Source organism: Pelodiscus sinensis, chromosome 29 (genome assembly GCF_052426305.1).
Source record: "Pelodiscus sinensis isolate ZL-2025 chromosome 29, ASM5242630v1, whole genome shotgun sequence".
Classification (NCBI taxonomy): Eukaryota; Metazoa; Chordata; order Testudines; family Trionychidae; genus Pelodiscus; species Pelodiscus sinensis.
The window spans coordinates 1039375-1065975 of record NC_143080.1 but is presented as its reverse complement, the minus strand read 5'-3'; the positions used below and the strand labels follow the sequence as shown (position 1 = coordinate 1065975).

Genomic DNA, 26601 nt, shown 5'->3' with positions numbered 1-26601 from the left:
CTTAAAAGCATTTGCGGAAAAGAGCATCTAGATTGGCAGGACGCTCTTCCGCAAAAGCACTTTTTGCAGAAAAGCGTCCGTGCCAATCTAGACGCGGTTTTGTGCAAGAAAGCGCCGATCGCCATTTTCGCCATTGGGGCTTTTTTGCACAAAATACCACGTTGTCTACACTGGCCCTCTTGTGCAAAAGCATTTGTGCAAAAGGGCGTTTGCCCGAATGGGAGCAGCATAGTATTTCCGCAAGAACAATGACAATCTTACATTAGATCGTCAGTGTTCTTGCGCAAATTCAAGCGGCGAGTGTAGACAGCTGGCAAGTTTTTCTGCAAAAGTTGCTTTTGCGGAAAAACTTGCCAGTCTAGATGCAGCCCCTGTGTAAACGGCTTATTCTCACAGAGCTCAAGGGCCAGTCTACACAACAGTAGTTTTAAAGGGAAAGTGCCAGAAACTGTAGCAGAACATGGAGCCAACCTAGAAAAATTTTACTGCTGCTCCAGGTTCCTCCAGCATAAATGTCTGGAGTCTTACCTCCATGTTTCTTCAAGGGGCATAGGCCTACTCCACCTCCCTCCACCTGTGTGAGTTTTTTTCCTTGAAAGGAGGAAGGATGTCCTTGTAATTAAGGGGGGACATGATAGCGGTTTCCAAATATCTTAAAGGGTGTTGCAAGGAGGAAGGAGAAAATTTGTTCCTCTTGGTTTCTGAGGACAGGACAAGGAGTAATGGGCTTAAAGTGCAGCAGGGGAGGTTTAGATTGGACATTAGGAAAAAATTCCTAACTGTCAGGGTGGTCAAATATTGGAATAAATTGCCAAGGGAGGTGGTGGAATCTTCCTCTCTGGAGATATTTAAGAACAGGTTAGATAGACATCTGTCAGGGATGGTGTAGACGGAGCTTGGTCCTGCCTTGAGGGCGGGGGGCTGGACTCGATGACCTCTCGAGGTCCCTTCCAGTCCTATGATTCTATGAAGTGATAGAAACATAGCCGTGTTAGTCTGGTGTAGCTGAAACAAAAAACTGCTACATAGTCCTGTTTCTTGTAATTAAGGTATTGGAATGGAAATCAAGAGAGCCAACTCCCGCTTTTTAGCTCTGGCATAGGCTCCTTATATGGGCTGAAAGTCGGTTTCTCTATGGCTCTCCTCATGAGCCGGTGTGGGCAATAATTTTTAATGGGGGCTGAGGGAGAGAAGAACACGCTCCAAGATTTTGGCAAGTGGTCATGGGCAGCATTTTTCTATGGGGGGTTGCAGGGTCTGGGATAGAGGCTGGGTGCAGAAGCAGCTCAGGGTAGTGGATTAGGATGCAGGAGAGGGTGTGAGCAGATAGATGAAGGAGAGGGTTGTGACTTGGGGCAGAGGATTGGAGTGCAGGGTCCTGGAGAGTTGGGGTGCAAGAGTGGAGTTTGACCTGGGGGAAGGGGCACAGGAGAGGGGGAAGGGTCTGGGAGCGAACTGGGGCAGGGTGTGTGTATGTGAGCAGAGTGCTTGGGGAGCAGAAGGTGGGGTACCAGAAGTCCAGGAAATGCTTACCATAGGCAGCTCTCAGCCACCAGCTTAACAGGGACCAAGGCAGGCTCCATTTGCCACAGCCTCAAGCTGTTCTAGAGCAGCTGGGGGCTCCCTCCTTGTGCCGCTCTGCACCACCTGCCCCTGGCTGTGGGGAGGAGGGGACCACTTCAGAAGCTACCTCTTTCACCAGGCTAATCACCACAGCTCCCATTGGCCAGTGCGGCACCGAGTGAGCAACCTGGGGCTGTAGCAGGCAGAGGAACCTGCCTTGGGGTCTTGTCAGAGCAGGTGACAAGGCTGGTGGCTGTATCTGCCCACCCCGTCCTGAGCTGTAGAAATGGGGTGTTGAGAGGATAAAGCTGTACTTCATGGGGGTATGCACAGAGGGACTTAGGACCAGACACCAGCATATCAAGTTCAGCAAAGCTACATTTCACGGTGAACACAAGACTGTGGCTATGTCTACACTACAAGGTTTTTGTGCAAAAACCTACGGAGTGTCCACACCTCAAGCGTGTTTTTGTGCAAAAAATACACCCCCCCCCCCCACAGTAAATGGGCAGGACAGAGGGCTTTTGTCGATAGTTACTCCTCTCCCCACACGCAATAACTCCTTTTTGACCTACAGCTCTTGTGCAAAAAGGCAGGTGTGGACTCTCTGAGGGGGTTTCTGTGAATGGCCATCAGAGCTTTCTTGCGCAAGTGTCCATGCAGTGTGGACGCCCTCTTGCTCAAGAGCACATCACGTTTGCCATGTGCTTTTGAGGTGTGGACGTGCTTTGGCGCAAGATGTTTTTGCGGACGATTTCTTCCGCGAAAAGCTTCTTGCGCAAAAACCCTGCAGTGTAGACAAAGCCTTGGAGTTAAACAGCAAGATTCTCCACTTCCGAGAACGTTTGCTCTTAATCAGTTGACAGTTGAGAAAATAGCGAGCCAGTGAGGAGGAGCTGGTGACAGAGAAAAATTGTCCAGATGAATTTTAATCTTTGCCTAAAAAGTTCAATTTTGAAAGAAACCGGCCCTTTGGGAAGAGCAGTGGGACATTAGAGAGATTAATGAAAGTCAATCTGGGGCCAGGACATGTGGGGAAGAGCAGCACTGCAGCAGTCGCTCAGGAAGGCGATCACGATCCCAGCTGGAGGGGCAAGAGGCCAAAGCCACAGAACAGATGGAGATGAAGCAACAGCTGGTGGAAACGCGCTTTCATGTGTAAAGTTTGCTCTTTGGAGAATTTTGCTCTCCAACTTTGAAGGGATCGTTATGCTAATAGCCCCTCCCCCTACAACACTGGGGAGACAGCCTGTGCACTCAAGGGCAGGCGTTCCACAGCTCTCAGAGATGCTGGTTAATTAACAAGGGCACTTTCAACATTTAGAAGCTTCTGTCACAAAACCTTGGCATGATTTTAGCAGCAGAGGGTCTTGTTTCTTCAACAGCAGAGGGGGTGGGATGAAAGAGAATTAATTTGGCCCCAAGTGGTTAAGCAGATGGGATGAAAACTGCAGAGCCCAGGACTTTGTTACAGATACCAAAGTTGCTCTATTTTAAATAGTGCTGATGGAGAGAAGATTACAAGCTGCGTAAGCTGAGTTTATGAACAAAAACTAGCTTCACCTGCCATATTGCAGAGACCCATTTTAGGAGGCAATGGGATTTCTCTTCAGCATTGTCTCTTGATCCTGGGGCTTTGCGACCCTGTGCCAACCTGAGACCCAAGCCTTTCTGAGACTGAGGAACCAAAGGCCAACCCTTTCCTTTGGAATATGGTGGAGGAGGAATGCTGCTTGTAGTACCTGTACACTCAGAACGCAACTTGCCAAGAGCAATCAAAAACTGCTTTGAAACCAAGGTCAGAAAAGTGATAGTTCTTCCTGTTCTTTAATAAAGTTCTGAAGTGTTTCTCCCATTAAGACTCTAATTGCTCCCTGCTATGGGGTCCCATGAATGCAGCTTTGATTACGGGAGGGGAAAGGCTAAACTCCTGATTAAAATGTACACTTTTAAAAACTTCATAATTAAAAAAAACCCAAGCCCATTCCCTTCCTCAGCCACCCATCCTGAGTCCAGGTTCATGACAGATGCTGAGGTACAAGACAATAAGTTAAGAGTTCATTCCAATTGTACAGAGTTCAAAAGTCTTTCTAATGTGTTGTCTTCTTTGATCCCTTTCCAAATTTCGCATCAAGTCCAAGACCTGCAGAAAAAGGAGAAAAATTATTATGTAAAAGCAAGCCCAAGGTCTTCCGTAAACAAGTGCAGTCAGGTCTTTCTATAGCAGTATGTTAAGGGTGCTAAATTATTTGAGAGACAGCGGCCACCTGTGAAACTTTTTCAAGAGCCTAAAAAGTCTCCCAAATCACTTGGATTTGCCTTCCATAGCAACTGCCTCAAAGAGCTCTCCATCCATCCCGCTTGCCTTCCCCAAAACACTGCAATAGAGGTTTTGCCAGCAAGCTGGTCTAAGAAACTCCATTCTCCAAAATCCTGTCAATCATCCCCCATTTATACTTCACCACTCTAATGGAGAAGAGAAAGGTTTCAAAATGCCAGGCTCCCAGGACTTACCCATGAATACCAGGACAGTTCCCACCCATTGCATCATGCTGATCGGGTTAGCAAACAGAATGACAGATGCTAAAATGGTGAAGAATTTGCGGGTTGTAGTGATGATTGAACAAGTCAAGGGTCCAAAGTACACCACAGTCATGAAGATAAAACTCTTGAGAGAGGGAGGGGGAGAGAGAGATTCAGTCTGGTTGAGAAGGCAAGATCTCCAACATGAAGATCCATTTTATACAGTTTAAGAGACTCTTTTGGCAAAGAACAAATCCCAGCCATAACCTGAAGACAACTCTTCACAACCATCGAGCTGAAAATGCTGACTGAACAGCGAGCAAAGAGCAATCAAATAAGGCAGGGAGACCAGACAACTTCTGTCCCACAGGTAAACAACGGCTGGGACATTAAGCGTTCCTTGGTCAAGTGCCTGAGGAAAAGGAAGCAGAGACGTACGTACCTGCCCCAGAGCACTTGTCAGGCCAAACAACAGGATGTTGTAGAGGATGCTGGGGTAGCGTTCAGCAAAACTCAGGAATTCCCAGAGCTCCCCAGTGAAGAAGACACCTGCAGAAAGTGCAAAGGAGCAGGATGAACTCAAGCCAGAGAGCCTGGGCAGCCAGAGCTGGAGCATTCATACTTCTAGCTTTTGTTCCCTATGGCCAGATAAGAGCCTAGGCTAAGCTCCACCCAGAGATACCACTGGCAGAGAACTTCCAGTCACTGCACCATGCAAGAGACCTTCCTTGGCAAGAGAAAACAGCAAGTTGGCTATCCCCTCAGGACTGAAACAAGTAACATCCAGGAGTCGAGGTCCCTTTGCTGCCTCAGTTTTGCAGCTCTGGGCACTCTTGCTGCCCTCCTGTACCCACTTAGCCTGAACTCGTTGAATCTGCAGCCCACAGAAGGGATGCCAGGAGGTCAACGAGAGGGATCAGGCGCTGCAGCAGGATGTAAGAATGTCATCTTTGCAAGGCGCAGGCCCTTCACATTCCAGCTCATCAACACTTTTGAACAGACTCGCCTCTGAATGGAACAGGGGTAACACGCCACGGCCAGTTTTACTCTCATGACAAGGCTACACCTTTCACTATGGATCCCAATTCTCAAAAGACAGCAGCCAACAATCTGTCTCCCACACACTCTGCAATCCCCCACCCCACCCCTTAAACAGAACAAGGAGGCTTTGGGTTAGAAGTCTGATGCGATCTCATTCTTCGCCAAAACAAGAGAGCCTAGGAAGCAACAACCTATGCTAGGGAGTCAGGCTGAAAAGCAAGAACTTTCCAGGCATGCGAATGCAGTATTAGCAATGGAGCTTTATGAAAAGCAGCGCCCCCTGGCGGACATTTAAGAAACTACAGTAAATGTTCCACAGATCGGGTTTAGACCCAAACAAACAGCTCTGCAACACACACTGGGCCCTTTTCAGAACAGGAGGCAAGGCTCCGGACTAGAGGGTCTTACAAATCAGTCCTCGTGCCAGGTTGCTCTGGCTTCCTCAGATGTTCCTTACCAGCCCCCAGGAACAAGGTGGACCACAGATTAACGTTTAGCATCATGTGATTGGAACCAGTTTGGTAATGAGCTCTCATGTGGTCCTGAGACACTCCTGTCAGGCCATCCAACGTCAGTGACAGCAGCTAAGGGGAAAGAAATAGAAGTTGGAGACTAGAAAATAACTCCAGTAGCTCTTCCCTCCCTGGAGCATGCATCTCAATGCTGTAGGCCTCTCACTTCCACCAGTTTAAATAAGCATTGGTCAGAGGGCATTGTGGGGAGGTGCCAGACATGGCTATGCCAGCGCTTCGTCCCACACCACCATGTGGTAGGAAACGTGTGAACACCGCTCTCTGAACCCGAGGGAAGATCACTACCCAAGCGTTCTTATTCTGGCTTTGTGAATCCCGAACGACGGGCAGATCCAGGCAGAAGCCTGCACCACTAAACTCCCCCCTCCCCCACCACCACCCTTTTTACCTCTCACCAACACAAAGCCTTGGAATTACTGATGCTTCAACAGCTCAGTACTCACCAGGAGGAGTTCTCCATAGCCAAAGATGTGGTCGTCAGCATCATCACCTCCCTTTTTAGGTTTGTACATGAACAGGGCCACGCCTGTGACTATCAGCAGGACACACAGATATTTGGCTAGTGGGTATTTCTTCCTCAGCATAGTCACCCCCAAGAGCATGACTGAAAAGAAAAGATGAGTTAAAGTGCTCTCAAAACCCTTCTGCTAAGAATCTAATGATACTGTGTCCAGTTCTGGATCTAACTGGGGAGTGCATAGATCATTCTCTGCACTAGTGGGAGCAGGGCTATTGCGAAAGCAGCTGAACTTTTTCTGGGAATGCAATCCACAGATTGCTCATGGCATGAGAAACACTCAAAGCTGTAAATTAGTAGCTGCTCACCTGGAATGGGCTTACAAGACTTCCCAAGGACCTGTAAAGAGAAAAACTACCTTAACTAGCTGCATGCTGCAGCCTTCCCCCACACCAGGCAAGACAACTACAGGAATTGCCAGACTGGATCAGACCCAAGGTCCATCTAATTCGATGTCCTGTCTGACAGTGGCCAGCACCAGATCCTTCAAAAGATCCAAGAAACCCTGCAGTAAGCAGATGGGGGATCATCCACCTCCCTCCCCCCAGTCCATGTTTCTGCCACTGGTTTAAACCCTGAAACATGAGGATTTTTTCTTCTTCCAGATTTGATTAAGCAGCATTTCATATTGTGACTGGATTGTGTTACCCATCCTGAGGGCTAATCCCCTTTAGAATTACTAACTTCATCACCACTTGCTTGTAGGGGACAGAGTGTAAAGAAAAGCAATGGAAGCCATTCTCCTCATTAACACTCTTAACGGCAGAAATGCAGCATCCTCCACAGTCAATCTTTTTCAGCAACTGACTCTACTTCCCATCATAGTGCCTGGATGGGTCATGTGAGCATCCCACATGGCAGAAATGAAATTTGCAAAACTCCTGAGTGGGGAAAGGGCAAATCTGTAAAGGGAATTTTTACAATGCAGCCTTCTCCCTAACAGACTGCCTGCTTTTCTTCACCTGAGTCGGATAGTTGACAAACTGTAATGCTGAGTTGCTGGAAACCATAGCACCCAGATAGGAAAGTGAGCAAGCTGCATACAACCAGTTCTGGGTCCGATCCACCCTGGCGGAATCAAAAAACTGGATCACTGTGGAAAAGACAAAATGTACAAGAAACACCCATGGGCTGATGTGACTGGGCACTTGCATCATAAGGGTATTTCTCCATGTCAGAGGTACAAAAGGCACATTCCTATCTACTGGAGAGGGGAGATAAGCTCTCTAGATCTCCAAGATCACTAGATCTTTCAAGCTCATGTGCTCGCTGAGGTAAAGAAGTTATACTGAATTCCTAGAGCACAAGGAAGATTTAAAACAAACAAAAAATACCACCAAGAAAAGACATACAGACCTCTTGTAGAAACTAAAAACTCAAGATAGCCTAGTCATCAACTCTTACCCTCCCCAACAATAAAACCAGCTTGAATGAAAAGAATTTAGAACCTGGTTTTATGCAGTGTCTTAATAAAGAATGCTATGAATGACAATCAGTTTAGCCAGCGTCTGTGCAGACAAACGGAAAGGTCACTGTGCTCAGCAAAAGCTCACAGTCCCTGGACGCTGTAACCGAGGCAAGCATTGGCATTGGGAGGGTGATCTGCAGTAGACGCGATCACTGCTCGGGCCCCACGCTTCAGGAGGCGTGTCACAGCCCAGCCCAGAGGAGAAGGAAGTGGCATAGCAGTAAGGTTCAAAGAGGTCCTGATGCGAAAAAGCAAGGGGTGACACAGTGGTTGGTTCTGGAACACTTACCTAGCCTGGCAAAGATGGCATTGATCACACACTGAATGAAGACCAAGGACAAAGCATATCTGAACTTTTCCTGCTTGGCACCTTCTCCATATTTACCTCTAGTTCTGTAAGAACAAATGGGATTGAAAGGTGAGGGGCACACGGGGAGACTGCAGCAAAAGTGTAGCTGTATCTGCTGGTCCCCCAACCCCACAACCTTCCAGTCAGCTGTGCTTGTGCCAAGCCTGCAATGGAATGAAGTTTCAGATCAGTCACACAGCTGGCAAACACCTCTCAGAGGATCCTGAGGGTTCTCCTGTGGAGATATTGAGCTTTCCTAGGATACCAGGAGAGGTGATGTGTCCAGGTTCTGCCATTCTGCAGAAAGTGGGGGAGGTCCCCAAACTGGAAGAGGGAGACTCCACATGGGAAGGGCGCAACTTACATGCCCTCCTGTATGACCCAGGGGATTGTGGGGCGGATGTGTCCATGGGAGGGGCCCGGGGCTGGGCGGTAGTGGTACGTGGGGTGGAGCGGGAACCAGCTTGGGGGAGGGTGGGTGGATGCGGGAGGGATGCGGGGGGGCTCGTGGCGTGGGAGGGACAATGCAGAGGGGAGCATGTAGGGTGGGGACTGGGTGGGGGCTGGCTCGTGGGGGTACGGGGCAGGGAGAGGCAGGAGGAACTGTGCGGGGGGGGAGGGGGGCTGTGGGAGCTCAGGGCAGGGCTTGTGGGGAGTTTGTGAGGGGGTGTCTGTGTGTGGGAGAGGATTGCCTGTGGGGGAGGTGCGGGGGAGCGCCCGTGCAGAAGGGCCCCCCCCCACGGGGGTTGCAGTGGGAGGGTTGCCCATGCGGGGAGGGATTCGGGGGGTGTTGTGCGGGGAGTTGCGGGGGGGGGGTGGCCTGTGGGGGGGTGCCCATGAGGGCTTGCGGGGAGGTGGCGGGGGGCACTGTCCGCGGGGGGAAGCAGTGGGGGGGGGGGTTGCCGGTGAGGGGTTGCAGGGGAGTGGTGGGGGGGCTGCCCGCGGGGAGGGTTGTGGGGGGGGGGCCTCGCGTGGTGGGTCTCAGGGGGAGCAGTTGGGGGTGGGGGGGTCCCGCAGGGGGTGGGGGGGCTCGCGGGGGGTGCAGTTGGGTGTCTCATGGGGGTCCCGGGGGGGGGGGGTCTCAGAGGGGCAGTAGGGTCCCCGGGGGGGTCCCGGGTGGCGGCGGGGGGTCTCAGGGGGAGCGGCGGGGGAGTCCCGGGGGGGGTCCCGTGGGGGGGTCTGGGGGGGTCCCGGGGGGGGTCTGGGGAGGGTCCCGGGGGGTCCCGGGGGGGGTCTGGGGAGGGTCCCAGGGGGTGTCTGGGGGGGGCCCCGGGGGGGTCTCAGGGGGGTCTGGGGAGGGTCCCGGGGGGGTCCAGGGGGGGGCGGGGGGGGGTCTCGGGGGGGGCCCCGGGGGTCTCAGGGGAGGGTCCCGGGGGGGGGGGGGTCTGGGGAGGGTCCCAGGGGGGTCTGGGGGGCCCCGGGGGGTCTCAGGGGGGTCTGGGGAGGGTCCCAGGGGGTGTCTGGGGGGGGCCCCGGGGGGTCTCAGGGGGGTCTGGGGAGGGTCCCAGGGGGTCCCGGGGGGTCCCGCGGGGGGTCTCAGGGGGGGGGCGGCGGGGGGGTCTCGGGGGGGGCCCCGGGGGTCTCAGGGGAGGTCCCGGGGGGGGTCTGGGGGGGGTCCCGGGGGGGGCGGCGGGGGGGTCCCGGGGGGGTCTCTCACATGCTCTCCTGCAGGAGCCCGTAGTAGAAGTAGCAGGCGAAGACGCCCAGGAAACAGACCGGCAGCCGGAGCCGCTCGGGCAGCGCCCCCCCCCCGCTCGCCCCCATGGCCGCGCTCGGGGCCGGCGGCAGCAGCAGGCGCACGTCGCGCAGCGGGGCCGGCGGCCGGGGCGGCGCGGGGGGCCTCATGAGCAGCCAGCGGCCGCCTCGCTGCCCTCACGCGCCGGGTCGGGGGCGGGGCTGCCCGCGGCGCTGCCGGAGCCGGCGCGGCGGGGGCGGGAGTCGCAGGGGCCGGGGGGGGCGCGGGCCGGGCCGAGCTCGTCCCACCGGGCCCCGCGGGCTGGGCCCGGCCCTCGCTGCCGCCTGCGCCCCGCGGCCGAGCCCCGACGCGGCGGGTCCCGGCTCAGGCACCGCCCGGGCCCCACAAAGCTCGGGGCCTCCCCTGGCGCGGGCGCTCTGTGGTGACGTAGCCCAATGTGGAGCGCGTGGGTTGGCCGCGCGGCCCGAAGGGGGAGCCAGGGCCTCGGTTTCCCGCTTGGTCCTAGCGCCCGTCGGCTTCGCGGCGCACAGAGCACTGCGTGCCCCGCCTCCGGCGCATGCGCCCAGTGGCTGCGTGGAAAGCTGTAGAAAGGGGAGGGGCGGGGCCAGGGGCGGGGGCAGCCCGGCTGCTGCAGCGACTCGGCCCCGCCCCGCCCCGCCCCCTGGCAAGGAGCCAAGCACCCGCCCCCTGCCTGCAGTATTGAGGGGCGGGGCCCTGCGCCCTCAGCCGGGGGGAGGGGCGCCGCTCTCTGCAGCCCCCCCCCCCCCCCATAGACAGTGCCCCGGGCCTGAGCCCCTCGCTCTGCAGCCGGCGGCAGCCCCGGGGGGTGGGTGTGTGGGGGGAGGGGTATGTATGTGTGTGTGTGTGGGGGGGGGTGAGGGGTGTGTGAGGGGGGGTATGTGTGTGGGGGGGGGGGGTGAGGGGTGTGGGGGGGTGAGGGGTGTATGTATGTGTGTGGGGGGGGTGAGGGGTGTATGTGTGTGTGGGGGGGGTGAGGGGTGTGGGGGGGTGAGGGGGGTATGTATGTGTGTGTGTGGGGGGGGTGAGGGGTGTGGGGGGGGTGAGGGGGGTATGTATGTGTGTGTGGGGGGGTGAGGGGGGTGTGGGGGGGGGTGAGGGGGGTATGTATGTGTGTGTGGGGGGGTGAGGGGTGTGGGGGGGGCGAGGGGGGTATGTATGTGTGTGTGGGGGGGAGTGCGCTTTGAGCCAGAAGTGGAAGCGCGTCAAGCCTGCGGCGTGAACCACCCCACACGGGGGGAGTCGGACCTTCCCCAGCCTGGCCCGCATGCCGGCTCTTCTGCAGCCAGAGCCCTGGCCCGTGAGAGAAGCCCCCGCCCAGAGCCCAGTGTTGCCCGTCGTTCTCCCCTTTCAGGAAGCTGCACGGAATAACGTAACCTGCTGAACTCAGTGAAGCGTCGCTGACGTTGGAACCGAACCCGGTCACGTGAAATTCAGTCCATGGCACAATCCTTGTGTTGCTAGGGCCACAGCCCACTTCTCCTCACACTGCTGGCACTAAAGGCAAATATTCAAGGTGGAAGCGGTCTGGCTGATTCCATCTAGCCGTGGTATGTATTAATAGAGCCCTGCAAATCCACAGCTAGCTGCAGCTCATTTTTGCAGATACAAATGTTGTATCTAGAACCCTGCGATTTGACAGATATCCACCGAGGTCAGTGCAGACACAGATGCAAATTTGGTACCCGTGTAGGCTCTACCTACTAACGTAGTCAACTCAAACCTTGTCCAGAAGCCAAAAGTGGCAAATCCTAACCCTGGGCTTTAAAGCCCTGCACATCTGAAGATCGATATCAAGCAGAAGGGATTTCCAGGGTCTGTGGTCACAAGACAGGCATAAGGCAGCCCTAGGAAACAGCCCTTGTAAAGATGAGCCTGATGTGGCCTATTCTGAACCCCTGTTCGTAGATGTGGCTGTTGGAGGCCTGCTCTCAGGAAAGGATTTACCAGACCTCTTCCCCAGCAGCTCATAGGGATAAATGCAGGGGCCGGGGGTACAAGTGAGCACAGCTCTGAAAGCTCCCTTAGAACATAAGAATGTCCAGACTGGGTCAGACCAAAGGTCCATCCAGCCCAGCATCCTGTCGGCCAACAGTGGTCAATGCCAGGTGTCCCAGAGGAGTGAATCGAACAGGTAATGATCAAGCGATCTCTCTCCTGCCATCCATCCCACCCTCTGACAGAGGCTGGGGACACCATTCCTTACCCATCCTGGCTAATAGCTATTGGAGGACTTAACCTCCATGAATTTATCTAGTTCTCTTTTAAACCCTGTTATAGTCCTAGCCTTCACAGTCTCCTCAGGCAAGGAGTTCCACAGATTGACTACGCACTGTGTGAAGAACTTCCTTTTGTTTTAAAGCTGCTGCCCATTAATTTCATTTGGTGGCCCCTAGTTCTTATATTTTGGGAACAAGTAAATAATTTTTCCTTATTCACTTTTTCCACACCACTCATGATTTTATAGACCTCTATCATATCCCTGCTTAGTCTTGTCCAAGCTGAAAAGTACTGGTCTATTTAATCTCTCCCCCATGGGACCCCCTTCCAAACCTCTAATCATTTAGTTGCCCTTCTCTAAATCTTTTCTAATGCCAGTATGTCTTTTTTGAGATGAGACCACATCTGCATGCAGTATTCCAGATGTGGGTGTATCATGGATTTGTATAAGGGCAATAAGATATTCTCCGTCCTATTCTCTTTTTAATGATTCCTAACATTGTTTGCTTTTTAGACTGTCACTGCACATGGCATGGACGTCTTCAGAGAACTATCCAGCGTGACTCCACGATCTCTTTCCTGATCAGTTGGGAGCTAAATTAGCCCCCACCATATTGTACGTACAGTTGGGGTTATTTTTTCTCTTGGCCTTTATGGGGATGTAGTTGCCCCAGGCTAGGCAAGCACAGCCACTTTCCCCACCCTGAGCCCTTGCATAAGGCTCAGCACATGCCCATCGCTGAATCACTTCTCTCCCACCACCCATACTCTACCACGAATGCACTACAATGCATGGCAGGTTCTCGGGCTGCTGGTTTTTAAAAAGGAGCATCTGCCTGTGGCTCAGCTCGCAGGCGCTAGCACAAGGAATGTTCTCTCCACCCAGCCGCCCTCTCCCTTTCATAAGAAAAATCTTTACTCCAGCAGGCACGTTTCCCCAGCCCTGGCGCCTGCATGGTGTTCAGTGTAGGGACCACACCCTGCACGGAGGAGCACAGGAAAGTCAGCTGGCTCATCTTCAAACTAAATCCAGCACTTTGGGCCATACCTATGTAGAAGCGCAGTGCACCTGTAGAAAGCAGGATGTGGGTGGGGTTCTGCAGAGATTCAGCTCCAAGATAAACATTCAGAAACCATTTCTGTTGAGATTAGCATTCTGCCAGCTTGCACAAACAGCTGGGCTGTGATTACCCTTGAGAAACCTCTAGTCTGCAGCTGTTCTTAGCACCTAGTGAGAATTGCTATCACCTGCCAACACCACCGCATCTGCAAAAGTCTTTATTTTTAAACAGCCTACAGCTGAGGACAGGTTTGACTTCAGACTAGTCACACCTGAGTGGGAGTGTGGACGTGGCATTGCCTCTGGCTGGTGCCACGTGTGGGAGAGGTACGGTACTTTCCTAGATTTACAAGTGTTAGAAGGGGCTCCCACAAAAAGCTCCTCTTTACACATTCCTGTCTTCCACCCATCAGTGTAGCACGGTGCTTCTAGCCAACAGCCAGCCAAACTGACTCACGTAGTGGCAGGATCTCAGCTGACTGGGGCAATAAGAGTGAGGGGAGGAATATTGATCAAGTTTATTTATTCCTCCCTGCATCTGGATCCGTGCAGTAGGGGGTCCCTAGTCAAATAAGCCCAGATTGACTGAACTGCTGACGGCCGGCCACGAGGAGTACGCTAGCAGGGCACTAGGCTCAAGCTGCAAGTGCCCAGGGGAGGAGAGGGCTGGTATGGCATTCAGGCTGCAGGGAAGTGAAAGCAGTAGCAAAGGGAGCAGCCTAGCGTTCCATGAGGCAGCCAGCTTTCCTTCCATCCTGCGTCTCCATGGCCTGGTCTTGTTGCACAATTCAAAGAGCTCGTTATGAGCCAAGTGCAGCAGGGCCCTTGTCATCTCTTGAAACCAGGGCACCACCTGATAGAGGTTACTATGAGCAGGACTACACCAGGCCCCACAGATTAACAAAACTGCTATTCCCAGGACAGCGCATCTGCAGCCAAGCTCCCTGAACACAGGGCTACGCAACACTGGAAGCCCCCCGAGCCACAGTGACACTCACAGTACATGCTGAGGGCTACAACTTAAGGATGGTTGCATGTATGTATGCAAATAGCTTTTCCCACAATGCCCCAGCGCTCCCGGCCCTGGGGGCTAGAAATGCCAACACCCTGTACCTATCTGTTCCAGCCTGCCTGTCTGCTCACGTCTTTCATGCTCACCCCACCCAGGAGACACCTTACCGTGTGTAGCATGTTCCCAATGGAGGCCCTGTCCACAGGATCCCTCCCCTGGGCTGAATGTTGAGTAGCCCTGCTCTAATCTTTTCCATCCATGCATGGAATAACTGTGCACCAAAGCATGTGAGAATGTGCACCACCAGTATAAACAAAGCCTGGCTGTGGAAGCTCTGCTAATCAGCAGGCTGTCATGGGAGTTGCTGGAGCAGCTGCACAGATGCATAACAGAGCACCGATGGCCAGGTGAGTCCCTGGTGCCCAGTTACTCTTCCCACACAGCTCAGCTTGGCTGACCCCCCTTCCTCCGGAGGCTGCAGCAGGGCAAGTGTGCAGCCGAGGGTGGTATGTGGGCAGGCTGCAGCTGGGGTCAGGCAGTGGTGGTGTGAATGCAGGTGTCTAAGCCAGCAGAAGTGCATGCTTAAGGCTACTTGGCACTTGAGTTTACAGATTGCCCCTCGGCCCCCCCAACACAGGGTTTTGGTATTGCCCCAGAAGACGCAGGAGCTGGAATTCATTGTGATGGTCCCCCCAATATTAATCCTGATGTAAGGAACAGCTGGGCTGAGGGGCTCAGGCGTCCCGGGAAGCATGGGGCCTTGTTCACTGCCCTTTCCACTAAAGTCTGACGCGCTCCGAGCTGAGGTACAGGAGCCTGCTTGGCTCCCAGGCTCTGCGCTCCCAGCTCACTGGGAAAATGGCTACCTGGCCTCCTGCGTGTCTGCTCCTGCTTTCAATAAGCTGAGCTGCCCCCAGCACCCAGGGAGCCACGACCAACTACAGGGAGTCCCCAGGAAGTAGGTTGTTGTGCAGCAGGATGAAGCAGAGTTTACGTACGTGGGCGTTTTCCTCCCAGCTGGCTGCACTTCCTCTCCACAGCCCGATTTAGAAGCTGGATTCAGATGGCTAAGATGAGCACACAACTAATATTAGAGAGAAGCAATTTTAACACTAGCAGCTGAAACAGCATGGCTAGAAACAGCACGTCCTAAGCCTCAAGGCACTGCAAGGACTACTTGAGGTGCAACACACTAGCCAGGCTCTGGCACAGCCTATGCTCAGACGTGGAGCTGTGGCACAGCTGGTTGAGTGTGGTAAATACCGAACCCCGCTTTGTGTGCCAGGATGGGGCCGGCCAACCCACATTCTAAGCTGAAGGTCCAAGTTTCAGCAGCTAGAAGCCAATAGCTGCAGAAAATGTAGTCTCAGCATCTGTTGATCCAAGCAGCCAGACACTCCGGATGAGTAGATACACTCAATCTGCACAGAAAGCAAGAAGGCGCTTTGGGTGCCTGGAATTATTATTATTTTACTGTCAACACCAAGATCTGCAAAAAACTCCGAACACAAGACAAGAAAACTCCAAAGCGAACACTCCTCCTTTAAGCTTCGCAACACATACATAAAATACAAACGTCAAACAGCTGCAAAAATAGTGTCTTTGGAAGAAAATAGAGTTTCTACATCAGATACAAGAAAATAGGGTTCTTCAGTACACCCCAGAGCCTTAGCAACAGAACAAGTCAAATACTTCCCTTTTCCAGAGCCATTACAGCTGGAGGTCTCCAGCTTCTAGTTTCACTTTATAAGGCTTTGTGCTGGGATAGCATTGCTGGGTCTCAGGATCTGACTCCTGCCCAGTTCTTACATCTATGAATAAAGTTTTTCTGCAGACACAAAAAATGGTTCTGATCCCCCAACTCCACCCCTGCACATGCAAAAATTACCAGATGCAGTCAGGTCATCCACGGCATTCGGCTGGAAAGCAGCATGTAACATCCCTACTAGCAGCAACCTTCCACAATCAGTGGAACCCTTTCATATGCAGCTCTGACTCCGATTGCCAACTCCTTCCCCTGCAAAGAGGCGGTGGTAGGAGAGGCCCTTCGCTACCTACCTACCACGCCTTGCAAACTGCTCTTCACAGCAGCTCCTCTCCCCATGGTCATCCTCGGCTGGGTAAGATGCTTCCCAGGACAGACCCTCTGCAAACAGAGGCCTCTAAAAAGGCCCGACAGGCATCAGATCTGCAGTCTAGCTTGGGACAGCAAGGCATCCCCAGGGGCTACTGAAAGCGCCACGTGGCTCTCTCAAAGGGTTACGATATCCTACGACTGGCCAGTTCCCTTCCTAACCCTCCCGTCTGGCTCATCGGTTCTGGGTGCTCCGAGCAGCTCAAGCTGCCAGCGACAGAGTGCAGATGCCTCGGCAGATGTGGCCCAGTACATTCGGGCAGCTGGAACCAGCTCTGCTGGCTTCTACCAGCTTCTCCAGGAGGCAGCCACGTGACTGGCCTCCCTCTCCCAGGAGCAGGAAGGCCACGTGGGGAGAAGTGTCCCCGGAATTCCCAGGGCAGAGCCAGGTGGCTGAGTCCCAGCTGCTGTTCGACAAACGATGACATTTCGACCCAGGAAAGTGCTGGGGCCCCGCAGGAAGGAGCCGCTCCAGCAGCAAGTCCCGTGGCACGTGGCGCTGAACGTTCTGGAGGAAACTGGCTGTGGGTTTCAATCCCAGGGCCGTCCATCCGGCCCTGAGGTCCCAAGTTACTCCAAGGCCCCACAAGCTGGGGAAGATGCACCCAAGATCCACAGATGCGCCGCCGTGCTGGGCCTCCCGCTGGCCTCAGACCACAAGGGAGCTGTGGAAGAGGACGGTCTCTTCTGTCTGGCTGCGCTTCCAGTGCTCAAAGGTCAGTGGAGGGGATTTAGAGCCCTCGCTGAAGCCGTCTACCGCCGAGTCTTTCCGCGGCCCAAGGAACGGGCCTGGGGCAGTGGACTGGCAGGAGGGGCATGTGCCCGGGGCCACAGGGCTTGGAGGAGCAGGGAAGTTCCTGAATAGGAAGCCCATGTTCGGAAAAAGGGGCTTTGCTAGACTGACTGGACAGAAGGCAGAGCCGGTCGGGTTGAAGTGGACTTTGTTCTTATCAGGACAGGAGGGCAGAAAATTCTGCTCAGAGCTGGGGGAGCTGACGGAGGGAGAGAGAAAGGAAACGGGTTAGAACAGCGCTCCGAGTTCAAGCAATTGCGGCTGTAGCAGCACATGCCGTGTGTTTGGGGGAGGCTGCCGACTGCTGGAACCCTTTGCAAGCTGACCACTGCCCGGCAGGAAAGACCTGGGACAGGCCGTTTCGTGTGCAGAAAGCCAAGGGAAGCACTCAGCCAGCAACGCCGGAGTGGCGAGGCCAGGCAGACAAGACTCTAGGGCAGGTCTATCAATAGAGATCGATTTCTCTGCATCACTCAGGGCTGCGAAAAACCCACGCCTGAGCACTGCCGTTCCGGCCTATCCCCTGGTGCAGGCAGCACTAGAAAGGGGTCTCCCCTCGACAGACTCCACTTCCACAGGAGGCGTCTGTGTAGCAGCAGCTCCACTGAGGTGTCACTGCGGTGCAGTGCTAAGCACAGGCCTGCCCCGAGAAAGGAGACCTGTGTCGCACTTGGCTTCCTGCTTGCCCTCCCTAGAGTTCTCACCTCAACCACTGAGCGGAGGCCGGCGGAAAGGAAGGAGGCTGACGGGGAACCAGCAGGCCCCCCTTCCTGCCCAGCCTGCTGGGCGTGGGGAGACTGTTTAACAGGTGTCCAGAGGGCCTGCTGGCTCCGTAAGCCAAGTGCGTGTGCGTGTGGTGGGAACCCGTCGCCCTCACAGCAGCATCCTGCCGGGCCAGCAGCATGCGGGTTCCCTGCTTCCGCACCCTTCCCAAGGGCCGCTGCCCCAGTCCCGGCCATGCTAGGTGCACTTCCTTGGCCTCCAAGCAAGGGGGCTTGAGTGGCAGCCACGCAGCTCCCCTTGCCCCGCACTGTCCCGCCACCCCTCAAGACACGGTCCTGCTCATACTTACGAAGCCTCTTCGAAGGCCCGGACTTTCTCGCAGCCCTCGGGGGGCTCCCGTTTGAACATGTAGCTGTGGTTGGGTCGAGGAGAGGAGGCAAAGGCCAGGACTGGAGAGGGGCTCCCGTCCTCTAGCAGGGCAGGAAGACTCTGAGCGTATTCTAGAAGAGCCCAACAAAGCCCCCGTAAACACAGCACAGGAGAAGCTCCCCGGGCCCAGCAGTCAGGCACCAGCAGGGAGAATTCCCTCGTGACTGAGCAAAGACCCGCCCAGCAGAGCCCTTGTAACTCCAATCGGCCCCAGCACCCACCCAGGGACACCCCTCCCCCCAGGTCCTGGGTACCTGCTGGACTCCCACAATCCCAATCCTGGAGGTGGCGGGAGCAGGGCGGCACTGACAGGGTCACTGTTCACATCGCCACCCACAGCTCCCTGGGGTGTTGCCATTTACCCTTCTCCTTGGGGTGCGGCACCGGCTCTTCCAGGGCAGAGGGCAGCTCCTCAGCAGCTGCTCTGGCCGGGGTGTGCGGAGACGAGCGGAGTGGCACCGAAGGGGACGGAGACAGAGACAGGCTGCTGCAGCTGCTACTGCCGGGCTCCAGAGTCAGCAGAGAAAGATCCTCAGAGCCTCCCTGGGGAGGGGCTGGTGCCCTGTGGCCATCTGGCACATCCAGGATCTAGAGGGAGGGACGCTCATGAGAACCCCTCGGCCCCAGCCCCCTCGCTCGCAGGCAGACATCACACCCGTGGCACTTAGATCCCAGTTGACTGACTCAACCCAACAGGCCGGGGCCGATCCTAGACCCGCTCAGAACACATGGCGGTGCCAAATTAGAGCCATTTCTCCACCAGCCTTCAGACTAGCTCCTCTTGGCCAGTTTTAAGGCCACACGCCTTAGGAAACCGTTCGCTATTTATGCTGAAGCAACATCCAGCTGTTTAGGAAGGAGCACTGCAGAAAGGAGCTGGGGGTCTTTGTTGACTCACATTTAGCTTGTGTCCAGTGAGTGACCCTGCTGCAAAAAAAGCAAACCTGTCTGAGGTGCATTGACTGGAGTGTTGCGAGCAAGACACCAGGAGTCATTCTTCCCCTCGGCTCCGCACTGATTAGGCCTCAGTGGGAGCATTGTGTCCGGTTCTGGGCATATTTCAGGAAAGACGTGGACAAGTCGGAGAGGGTCCAGAGAAGAGCAACAAGAACGATGAAAGGTCTAGAGAACACGAGCCATGTGGGAAGACAGAAAGAACTGGGCTTGTTTAGTTTGGAAGGGAGCAGACAGAGGGGACGTGATAGTGGTTTTCAAGTACCTGAAAGGGTGTTACAAGGAGGAAGGAGAAAAATTGTTCTCCCTGGCCTCTGAGTCTAGGCCAAGAAGCAATGGGCTTCAACTGCAGAAAAGGAGGTTGAGGCTGGACATTAGGAAAAACTTCCTAACTGTCAGGGTGGTTAAACACTGGAATAAATTGACAGAGGGGGGTTGTGGAATCTCCATCCCTGGAGACATTTAAGAGCAGGTTGGACAGACACCTGCCAGGGATGGCCTAGCTAGCTGATGCTTGGCCCTGCCATGAGGTCAGGGGACTGGATGCGATGACCTCTCGAGGTCCCTTCCAGCTCTAGTGTTCGAGGATTCTAATATCCTGATGGGGGCTTTGCTGGAAACAGAGCGCTGCTCTGAAGAGTTGATGTATTCTTAGACAAGCACCATGCAAATGGAGAGAGTCAGGGATGCACAGTCCCTTAGACTAGAATGGCAAATACAGTCCCTGTGATTTAAAGGGGACCAAAGAGGTCTCAATTACAGCGCTGTGCGTCTAACTTCCATGCTGAAAAGGTACTGGAACAAATTCTTACACTATCAGTTTGAGCGCCCCTAGAGGAGAAGGTTAAGAACAGAAGAGCAGCCAGACGGGGTCAGACCAAATGACATCCAGCCCGGTATCCTGTCTGCCCACAGTAGCCAATGTCAGGTGTCCCAGAGGCAGTGAATCAAACAGGGAATGATCAAGCGATCTCTCTCCTGCCATCCATCCCACCCTCTGACAAACAGGCTAGGGACACCATTCCTTACCCATACTAGCTAATAGCCATTTATGGACTTAGCCTCCATGAATTTATCTAGTTCCCTTTTAAACCCTGTTCTAGTTCTAGCATTCAGAACCTCCTCAGGCAAGGAGTTCCACAGGTTGACTATGCACTGTGTGAAGAAGAGCTTCCTTTTATTTGTTTTAAATCTGCTGCCCATTAGTTTCATTTGGTTAATGTTAAGGACCATTTGTCAAGTAAGCCAGTCTAGTTTCCTTCTGTCACAGGGTTACTGGCTCAGTGGATGGGGAGAACCTGTAGTCGTGATGTTATCTGGATTTTACAGCCCCATGTGGTGTCTCTTAAGCACACCAGGGCCATGTGCTCTGGACCTTACTGAACGTTGGGTGCATAACTGACACAGTCTGGAGTCAGAGCGGTTATCAACGCCTTGTGATCTGCTGTCAAGCTGGGAGGTTGCATGCAGTGGAGTCCCATGGGAGAGGGGCCTCAGTCCTGCACCTGGTACTAAATATTTTCATTAATAACGTGCACAGCACCAGGGGAGACACGGTTACAGAATCTGCAGGTGATGCCCTCGGATGCAGCTCCCACTGTGGAGGGTGGGTTAGAATCCCACGCCCCTCGGTGCTGGAGAGCTGGTCTAAGTAACAAGCCGGCTATTCTGCACTTGATGTTCCCCGTTTCCTTGGCCATTAGTGCAGGGGACTGCACTTCGATTCAAGTCCCTTCCAGCCCAACACTTCTGGCTCCCCCCCCCCCCCGAGGGACGTAGCTCACCCTGAGAAGCTCCTCATCTCCTTGTTCCTTCACAAACACCTCCTCCAGCTCCTGGTTTAGTCCTTCCAGGCTCTTGTGTAAGCAGGGGTTAAGCCTCAAAATGGGAGATCCAGGAGGGAGTCCAGGAGGGGAGTCCTGTGACAACACAGAGCGTGAGACTGAGGCAGTCGTCATCTGCAGCCTCACAAGCCCCCCATATCTCCCCGCACAGCTGCATCCAGCCCACAGCTCTGCACTTCCAGCCAGGATGTTCTAGGAAGCCAGCTGACAGGAGAAGGCCCGGACAGGACGGGGGATTTCAACCCCATTGACTGCAGTCCAAAGCCTTCAGAGGTGCGTGGGGAAGAAGGGGTTGGGGGGGGGAGAAGGAGGCTTAAATGCTGGGTAGTCGAATTTAAACATCCAGAGCCACTTGGAAACGGGATTTGCAATCCAGGAGCAGGGCTGGACTGTGCCCCCCGCCTCCTTAGGATACATTGCAACACGGCCTGGGAAAACATACCCTGACTGATCCCAGGAGAGCGTGGTCCCCTGGCAGCGGGGAGCTCCGGTCCTTCTCTTTGCCACTTAGCTTCGTTCTCTGGAGCTGCTGCTTCAGTTTGGCAATCTAGCAAAGGAAATCAACACGTGTTGAATTAGACGAGAAGAAAGAGCTCCCAAGCCAAAATCCGCCCTCCCCTCCCCTCCCCTCGTTCTCCCAGAGGAAGTTTCAAGACAGAGGGACAGTCAAGCTAGAACAAACCTTGGACATTTCAGAGGGCGGGGAGGAAATTACTCCTGAGGCGTAACCATGAACTCCCCCGTTCTAGAACACTGCAGACAGCTTCCCCCTGCTACAAGTCCTGGAGTATCAGCCTTCCTTTTACACCCGCAGCTTTGAACCAGAGCTCCAAGGCTGGTGCTACGGCCCGGCCGCTCCACGCCATGCACTGAGCTAGTCAGCCCTTGCACAACAGGAGCTGGCTGGAGGAGGGACTGGCAGCTGGGGTGGGAAGAGCAAGCTGACCTGCAGTTTAAGATTTATGGACACAGGAGGACTATTGACTTAGGCCATGCAGCCCTTCAAACTAAGGGATAGGGAGTGCACATGGGAGCTTAGTGTCTCAGCTTCAGCTACACCCTCTTCCCCCACCTCTGAGCCAGCCTCAGAAGGGCCTGTTTACCTCTCTGCGGTGATCCATGCTACCCCAAGACGCGGAACGCTTGTGAGTACTGGCACTGGCCTTCCCCACTTCCGCTTCGTGCCAGGACGTCGGCGTCTGAAGAGAAGAGATTTATTAGGGTTGCACCCCCAAATTTACTGTCTCCTAGGCTGGGAGAAGGCCTCCTAGAAAGAGAAGTCAGCAAGACCTGTCCAGCCACACTAGATTCCAGTGGGTCTCAGCTCTGGGTAGAGCAGTTTGGGTTACAGTACCAGGCATGGCAAGACAGATTAGAAAAGAGTTGCACTTTAAAATACTCTGACCAAGCCAATGTTTGTCTGAACTTGTGGCTCTTTCAACTCATCAGAACACAAGAGCGGCCGTACAGGGTCAGACCAAAGGTCCATCTAGCCCAGTAGCCTGTCTGCCTACAGTGGCCAGCACCAGGTGCCCCAGAGAGGGTGGACCGAAGACAATGATCAAGCGATTTGTCTCCTGCCATCCCTCTCCAGCCTCTGACAAACAGAGGCCAGGGACACCATTTCTATCCCCTGGCTAATAGCCTTTTATGGACCTAACCTCCATGAAATTATCTAGCTTCTCTTTAAACTCTGTTATAGTCCTAGCCTTCACAGCCTCCTCTGGCAAGGAGTTCCACAGGTTGACTACATGCTGTGTGAAGAAGAACTTTCTTTTATTAGTTTTAAACCTGCTACCCATTAATTTCATTTGGTGTCCTCTAGATTTTCTATTATGGGAACTAATAAATAACTTTTCTCAAGCCTTTGTCTTTATCTCCTTGTCACGTGCTTGGAGATCAGTGATGAGTAATAATGGTATGGATAGACAGAGAAAGCAGATTGTACAAACAATCTCTCCTGCCTTCCACATGGATACAGTCAGCTGTGATGATGGGAGGGATTTATTTTCCATCTCTTTCTCTAACCTACCAGCGTCAGCACAGCTCAGAGTAAATTGTTATGTCCAGATTGCTAGGCCAGATATTTCCCTCCCCAGCACACCCTCCAACTTCAATGAAGATCAAGTGGAAGTTCATGTGTGCAACCAAAAGCAGAAGTTGGCTGGAGTCTTGTATTGGTGCTGATGCATGAATGAGGCAAGAATCCAGCTGGACGCCGGTCCCTTTTGAGTCTGCAGGGTTGACAGGAAACTGAGCAAAGTTGAACTTATTGGGGGAGCAGAACTTCAGCACCATTTTACACAATGGGATTATCAAAGCAAGTCTGCCAGAAGCACAGAGGAGCCATTAGGATCAGAAAGGCGTCCCAAAGTACCTCATTTGAAATCCATCCCCAGTGGCTTTTCCCACCATCACATTAAACTCCTCATACGCTATCCATCCCAAGTCATTCCCCTCCCTGCCATCTCTGTAGGACGGTTGGATGTTACTTTCCTCCTCAGTCCTCACTGGACATGCTGCCAGGAGGTTCAAGGGCCTGAGAACAGTTGCTCTCCAAGCAACTCCACTGACCTCCCTGGAGAGGTCATTGCAAAAACAGCAGCTGTTTTAAACAGCCCCATTGAGTCACGGAGGCTGCAGAACGCTCGCTACAGAAAACTGCTTAGAAGTTGCAGTTCTAAACCAGGGAAAATGCACAAGCTATCCAGAAAGGTACCAGGTTTCCTCTGGCAGATTACGCCCCATAACTGGATGCAGCTGCTTTGCAGTACTGCTCCAACTCTCACAGACCAGCAGGAGTTGAACTGGAGCCCTCAGGACACAGTCCTCTGGCAGCTGAGCAGTCTGCTTTTCTATGGACAAGTCTGATTTCAGCCAGCTGCACCTCTTTGGGGAGGCTGCAGTCCTTCTGCCTGATGTGGCTGGCGGATAGGAAGAGCAGTCAATACACCTCAAACATAAGCAAAGTCGTCTTGTGCTGGCAGGCTGGCCCCCGCTGCCCATTTCAAATACGCAGAGTTCTCATCCCTGCAATGCCTGAAGTTTGCTGCTACTTAGTGGTTTCCACGAGTACTAGTGTCTGTCAGATCAAAGCCTGAACGGCCCTGGGCATGGGGCTGACCTAACCTCACATTCACCACCCAGGTCAGAGCAGCAGTAATTCAGCTTCTGGAAATGCCGGCCATCTCCTGTCCTCATGAACCCACGTGAGAAGCATTTTACAACCTCCACTATCCCATTGGCCTGCCGAGGTGGTGTGGGGGAGGACTCCATTCCAAAGCTGCATTTGGCTCCCTTTTTCTTCCAGTCACTGGACTTCGCTCAGGATCACCTTGGCATGCTCCAGAGATCTACCCTGTCTCTGCACTCCTAGGGCTAAAGAACCACAGCGCCAGACCATTCAGCACTGCTTAAAGGGCTCATACCAGAGGAACAGAGCCTAAAAAGGAAGAACTAACCCTGCAGGAGTGAATGCCTGAAGAAAGAGCCTGCATGTGCCTCCTACCTCTGAGACCAAGTCTGTCAGCAGAGAAGGAAATTACAGAACCTGTTGTACTAACTGTGGCCAAAACCACTTCCCCTCAAAATGAGTGGGGACAAAATGCTTTGTGCAGCAAGCAAGATGAAACCACAATCTCCAATCATGTATTTTGCTACCATCCTCGCCCCCACACTGAGCACCTGCAGCTGCATCTCACTTAACCACCTTATGCGAGCAGAGCCACGGAGTTTTGCAAACAGCTGATCTGTAGCTATTTAAAGAAAGGTGTGAACATAACCCTGTCCCCAGAAGTTCCAGGGAGTCAGCTTCATTGTGCCTCAAGACACTGAAAAATTCAGTGTGACACATTGCAGATCTGCAGCAGAGATTGTCCTGCATCTCAGCAGAAGTTTGAATGAGATGACAGATGGAAAAACATGATCTGGATAAGGCACAGGACTGGCAGCTATGAAGCTTGGGTCCCAGTTCTGCCTACGTGGGATGGTATTCACCAGAGGGGTTTTAAACAGGTAAAACTAGGATTTTTAACCACCGCACAAAAAACTAGTCAGTCCCTGTTTAAGGCATTTTCTATTTTAAATCCAGATTAATGCACCCCACCTGACACTTCATGTTAGTTACATATGCAAATTGTGGTTACCTCAGGCAGCAGATTTGTAGACTTAGAGCTGCACAAGAGAAGTCAAATGGCAGTGGGAAGAAGTTAAGTACGCAATTACAGCCCTGAGCTGCGGAACGTCTACATTTTTGTTGGGTATTTTCTCAAGGAAGTTCTACAGGTCAGGACTCATCCAGTTTTCAGTGTTTGTATAAAAACACGTTCTAAACGTTGGAGTCTGAAAAGAGCCATGCAGAGCAGTAGGCTTGACACATTAAGCAATCAGGTGCACAGAGTTGCAACCTACCAGCCCAGGCCCACTTAGCCACGCAATGTTCTGTTCCAGTTCCGAATGGACATTTCCTGAATTTAAAAAGATCCATTCTGTGCTTGCTGATCTCGCTGGACACGGATACTGCCAGCCCTGTCAGGTTCCCAACTACACAACAGAAGTGGTGATCACCTGTTTCCGGAGTGCTGGGAGCTGTGTTTACTACGGTTTGGGAAGAGCTGTACTGTTACCTCACTGCCATAACTTGCCCTAGAGACTGCACTGGTTAAATCCACACTGGGAGCAGGGGGTCAAATGACCCTACCAGCATTTCATACAGTGGAGAGGGGGGCCTGAAAGCAGATTAAATGCCTAAAAAGATTAAGCTTTTAGCTGCAGATCCTGAACACTGGAGTTAAGTTTTACTGGGGCCCATATGCGTCTCTCCTCTCCTCTCCCACCCCAAAGGGTCAAGGCAAAGGAACTCCTTCCCTGTATGTTCAGAATGCCAGCCAACCCCTGAGCTGCATGTGGCAGCAGACGCAGTGACAGGAGAGAATGCATCCGAATGTCAATGGAACTTGGAAACCAATTGAGAATTTCCTGCACAGCCCAGTAAGTAATACATTGCTGGAAAATGAACACTCCGTTAACAGACCGCTTTAATATGCTAATAAATGGCTGGTTAAGTGAATGGATGCTCTTATTCTAAATTCTTCCACCTCTCCACATGCAGAACCCGTATCTGTTGCCACACAGTAATATTTACAGGTTGCTAAGAGTTTCCTCAAAGCCTGGACCCTTTCCACACTCCGGCAGAGTGCTGTGTGGCTCACACTAAGCCAGTCCTTCTGTGGCAGCACCCTTGACTTCTTACTGTGTGGCACGGAGCCCATAAGTGTTATATAAGCATTTGGCCTAGAGCTGCAAACCAGCAAAACAAAACCAAACCCAACCCCTAACACGGAGCCAATATTGCAGCAAAAAGCCAGAGGCCATCTGCCTCCAAACAAGGCCGAGGGAATTTAATTCCATAGCCAGCCAGAGAGAAGTGAGACTGAGAAGTAAGAGGAGAAGGTCTTCCTAGAAAGTAACAGTGGAACAGCCAAAAGCTTTCTGTAAGGATCAGCAGCATTCTGTGACCCTCCCCTATTTCAGACCTTGCAAGGCTACAGTGCATACCTGGGTAGCTTTGTCATTCATGCATGAAGCAAGTGTCCCATCAGCATCCCTCGGCCACTGTCCTAGGAGGTACGATCCGAGGATGGTGTCTAGCGAAGAGGTGCGTCTCACTCGGGGGGCTCTGGTCCGGCAGGTCTTTTCACCAGCAGCACATGGAACACTCGCTAG

The 26601-nt window shown here is 53.4% G+C and overlaps 2 protein-coding genes and 1 long non-coding RNA gene across 8 annotated transcripts in view; 1 reads left to right on the top strand and 2 right to left on the bottom strand.

The window, feature by feature from the left end:
• Positions 1 to 3362: 3362 nt before the first annotated feature.
• On the bottom strand, positions 3363 to 9881 carry SLC35B1 (solute carrier family 35 member B1). The gene is made up of 9 exons (XM_075911547.2): positions 9652 to 9881; positions 7935 to 8038; positions 7140 to 7270; positions 6486 to 6516; positions 6104 to 6264; positions 5585 to 5711; positions 4529 to 4635; positions 4078 to 4231; positions 3363 to 3706 (listed from the first exon to the last, which is right to left on the bottom strand). The coding sequence occupies exons 1-9, from the start codon at positions 9837 to 9839 to the stop codon at positions 3654 to 3656; spliced, it is 1056 nt and encodes a 351-aa protein (XP_075767662.1). The 5' UTR covers positions 9840 to 9881; the 3' UTR covers positions 3363 to 3653.
• Positions 9882 to 10882: 1001 nt separating this feature from the next.
• Positions 10883 to 26601, top strand: part of LOC106731804 (uncharacterized) — a 32873-nt gene continuing 17154 nt past the window's right edge. The window contains exons 1-3 of one of the 2 annotated variants that reach the window (XR_016348043.1): positions 10883 to 11258; positions 12443 to 12544; positions 21029 to 25866. This is a non-coding gene — a long non-coding RNA (uncharacterized LOC106731804). Of the gene's footprint in view, positions 11259 to 12442; positions 25867 to 26601 lie in introns of both variants that reach the window. The other variant, XR_016348042.1, reaches the window with a different exon arrangement.
• The window catches only part of FAM117A (family with sequence similarity 117 member A), a 57811-nt gene continuing 46660 nt past the window's right edge, over positions 15451 to 26601 (bottom strand). For all 5 annotated transcript variants that reach the window (XM_089773979.1, XM_075911321.2, XM_089773978.1 and 2 more), the window contains 7 exons: positions 26434 to 26597; positions 21981 to 22076; positions 21320 to 21424; positions 20818 to 20952; positions 18442 to 18667; positions 18000 to 18150; positions 15451 to 17126 (listed from right to left, as the gene is read on the bottom strand). In XM_089773979.1, coding sequence (XP_089630105.1) covers positions 16784 to 17126; positions 18000 to 18150; positions 18442 to 18667; positions 20818 to 20952; positions 21320 to 21424; positions 21981 to 22076; positions 26434 to 26454 — 1077 coding nt within the window. In that variant the 5' untranslated portion in view covers positions 26455 to 26597 and the 3' untranslated portion in view covers positions 15451 to 16783. The remainder of the gene's footprint in view (positions 17127 to 17999; positions 18151 to 18441; positions 18668 to 20817; positions 20953 to 21319; positions 21425 to 21980; positions 22077 to 26433; positions 26598 to 26601) is intronic.

What these genes read in the sequence shown, in the direction of transcription:
- SLC35B1 (XM_075911547.2), bottom strand. Translation starts at nt 9,839, where the DNA reads ATGAGGCCCCCCGCGCCGCCCCGGCCGCCGGCCCCGCTGCGCGACGTG. An exon ending in GGGCTCCTGCAGGAGAGCAT is followed by an intron (nt 8,039 to 9,651) that starts GTGAGAGACCCC and finishes TTGTTCTTACAG; the next exon opens with AACTAGAGGTAAATATGGAG. An exon ending in TTGTCAACTATCCGACTCAG is followed by an intron (nt 6,517 to 7,139) that starts GTGAAGAAAAGC and finishes TTCTCTTTACAG; the next exon opens with GTCCTTGGGAAGTCTTGTAA.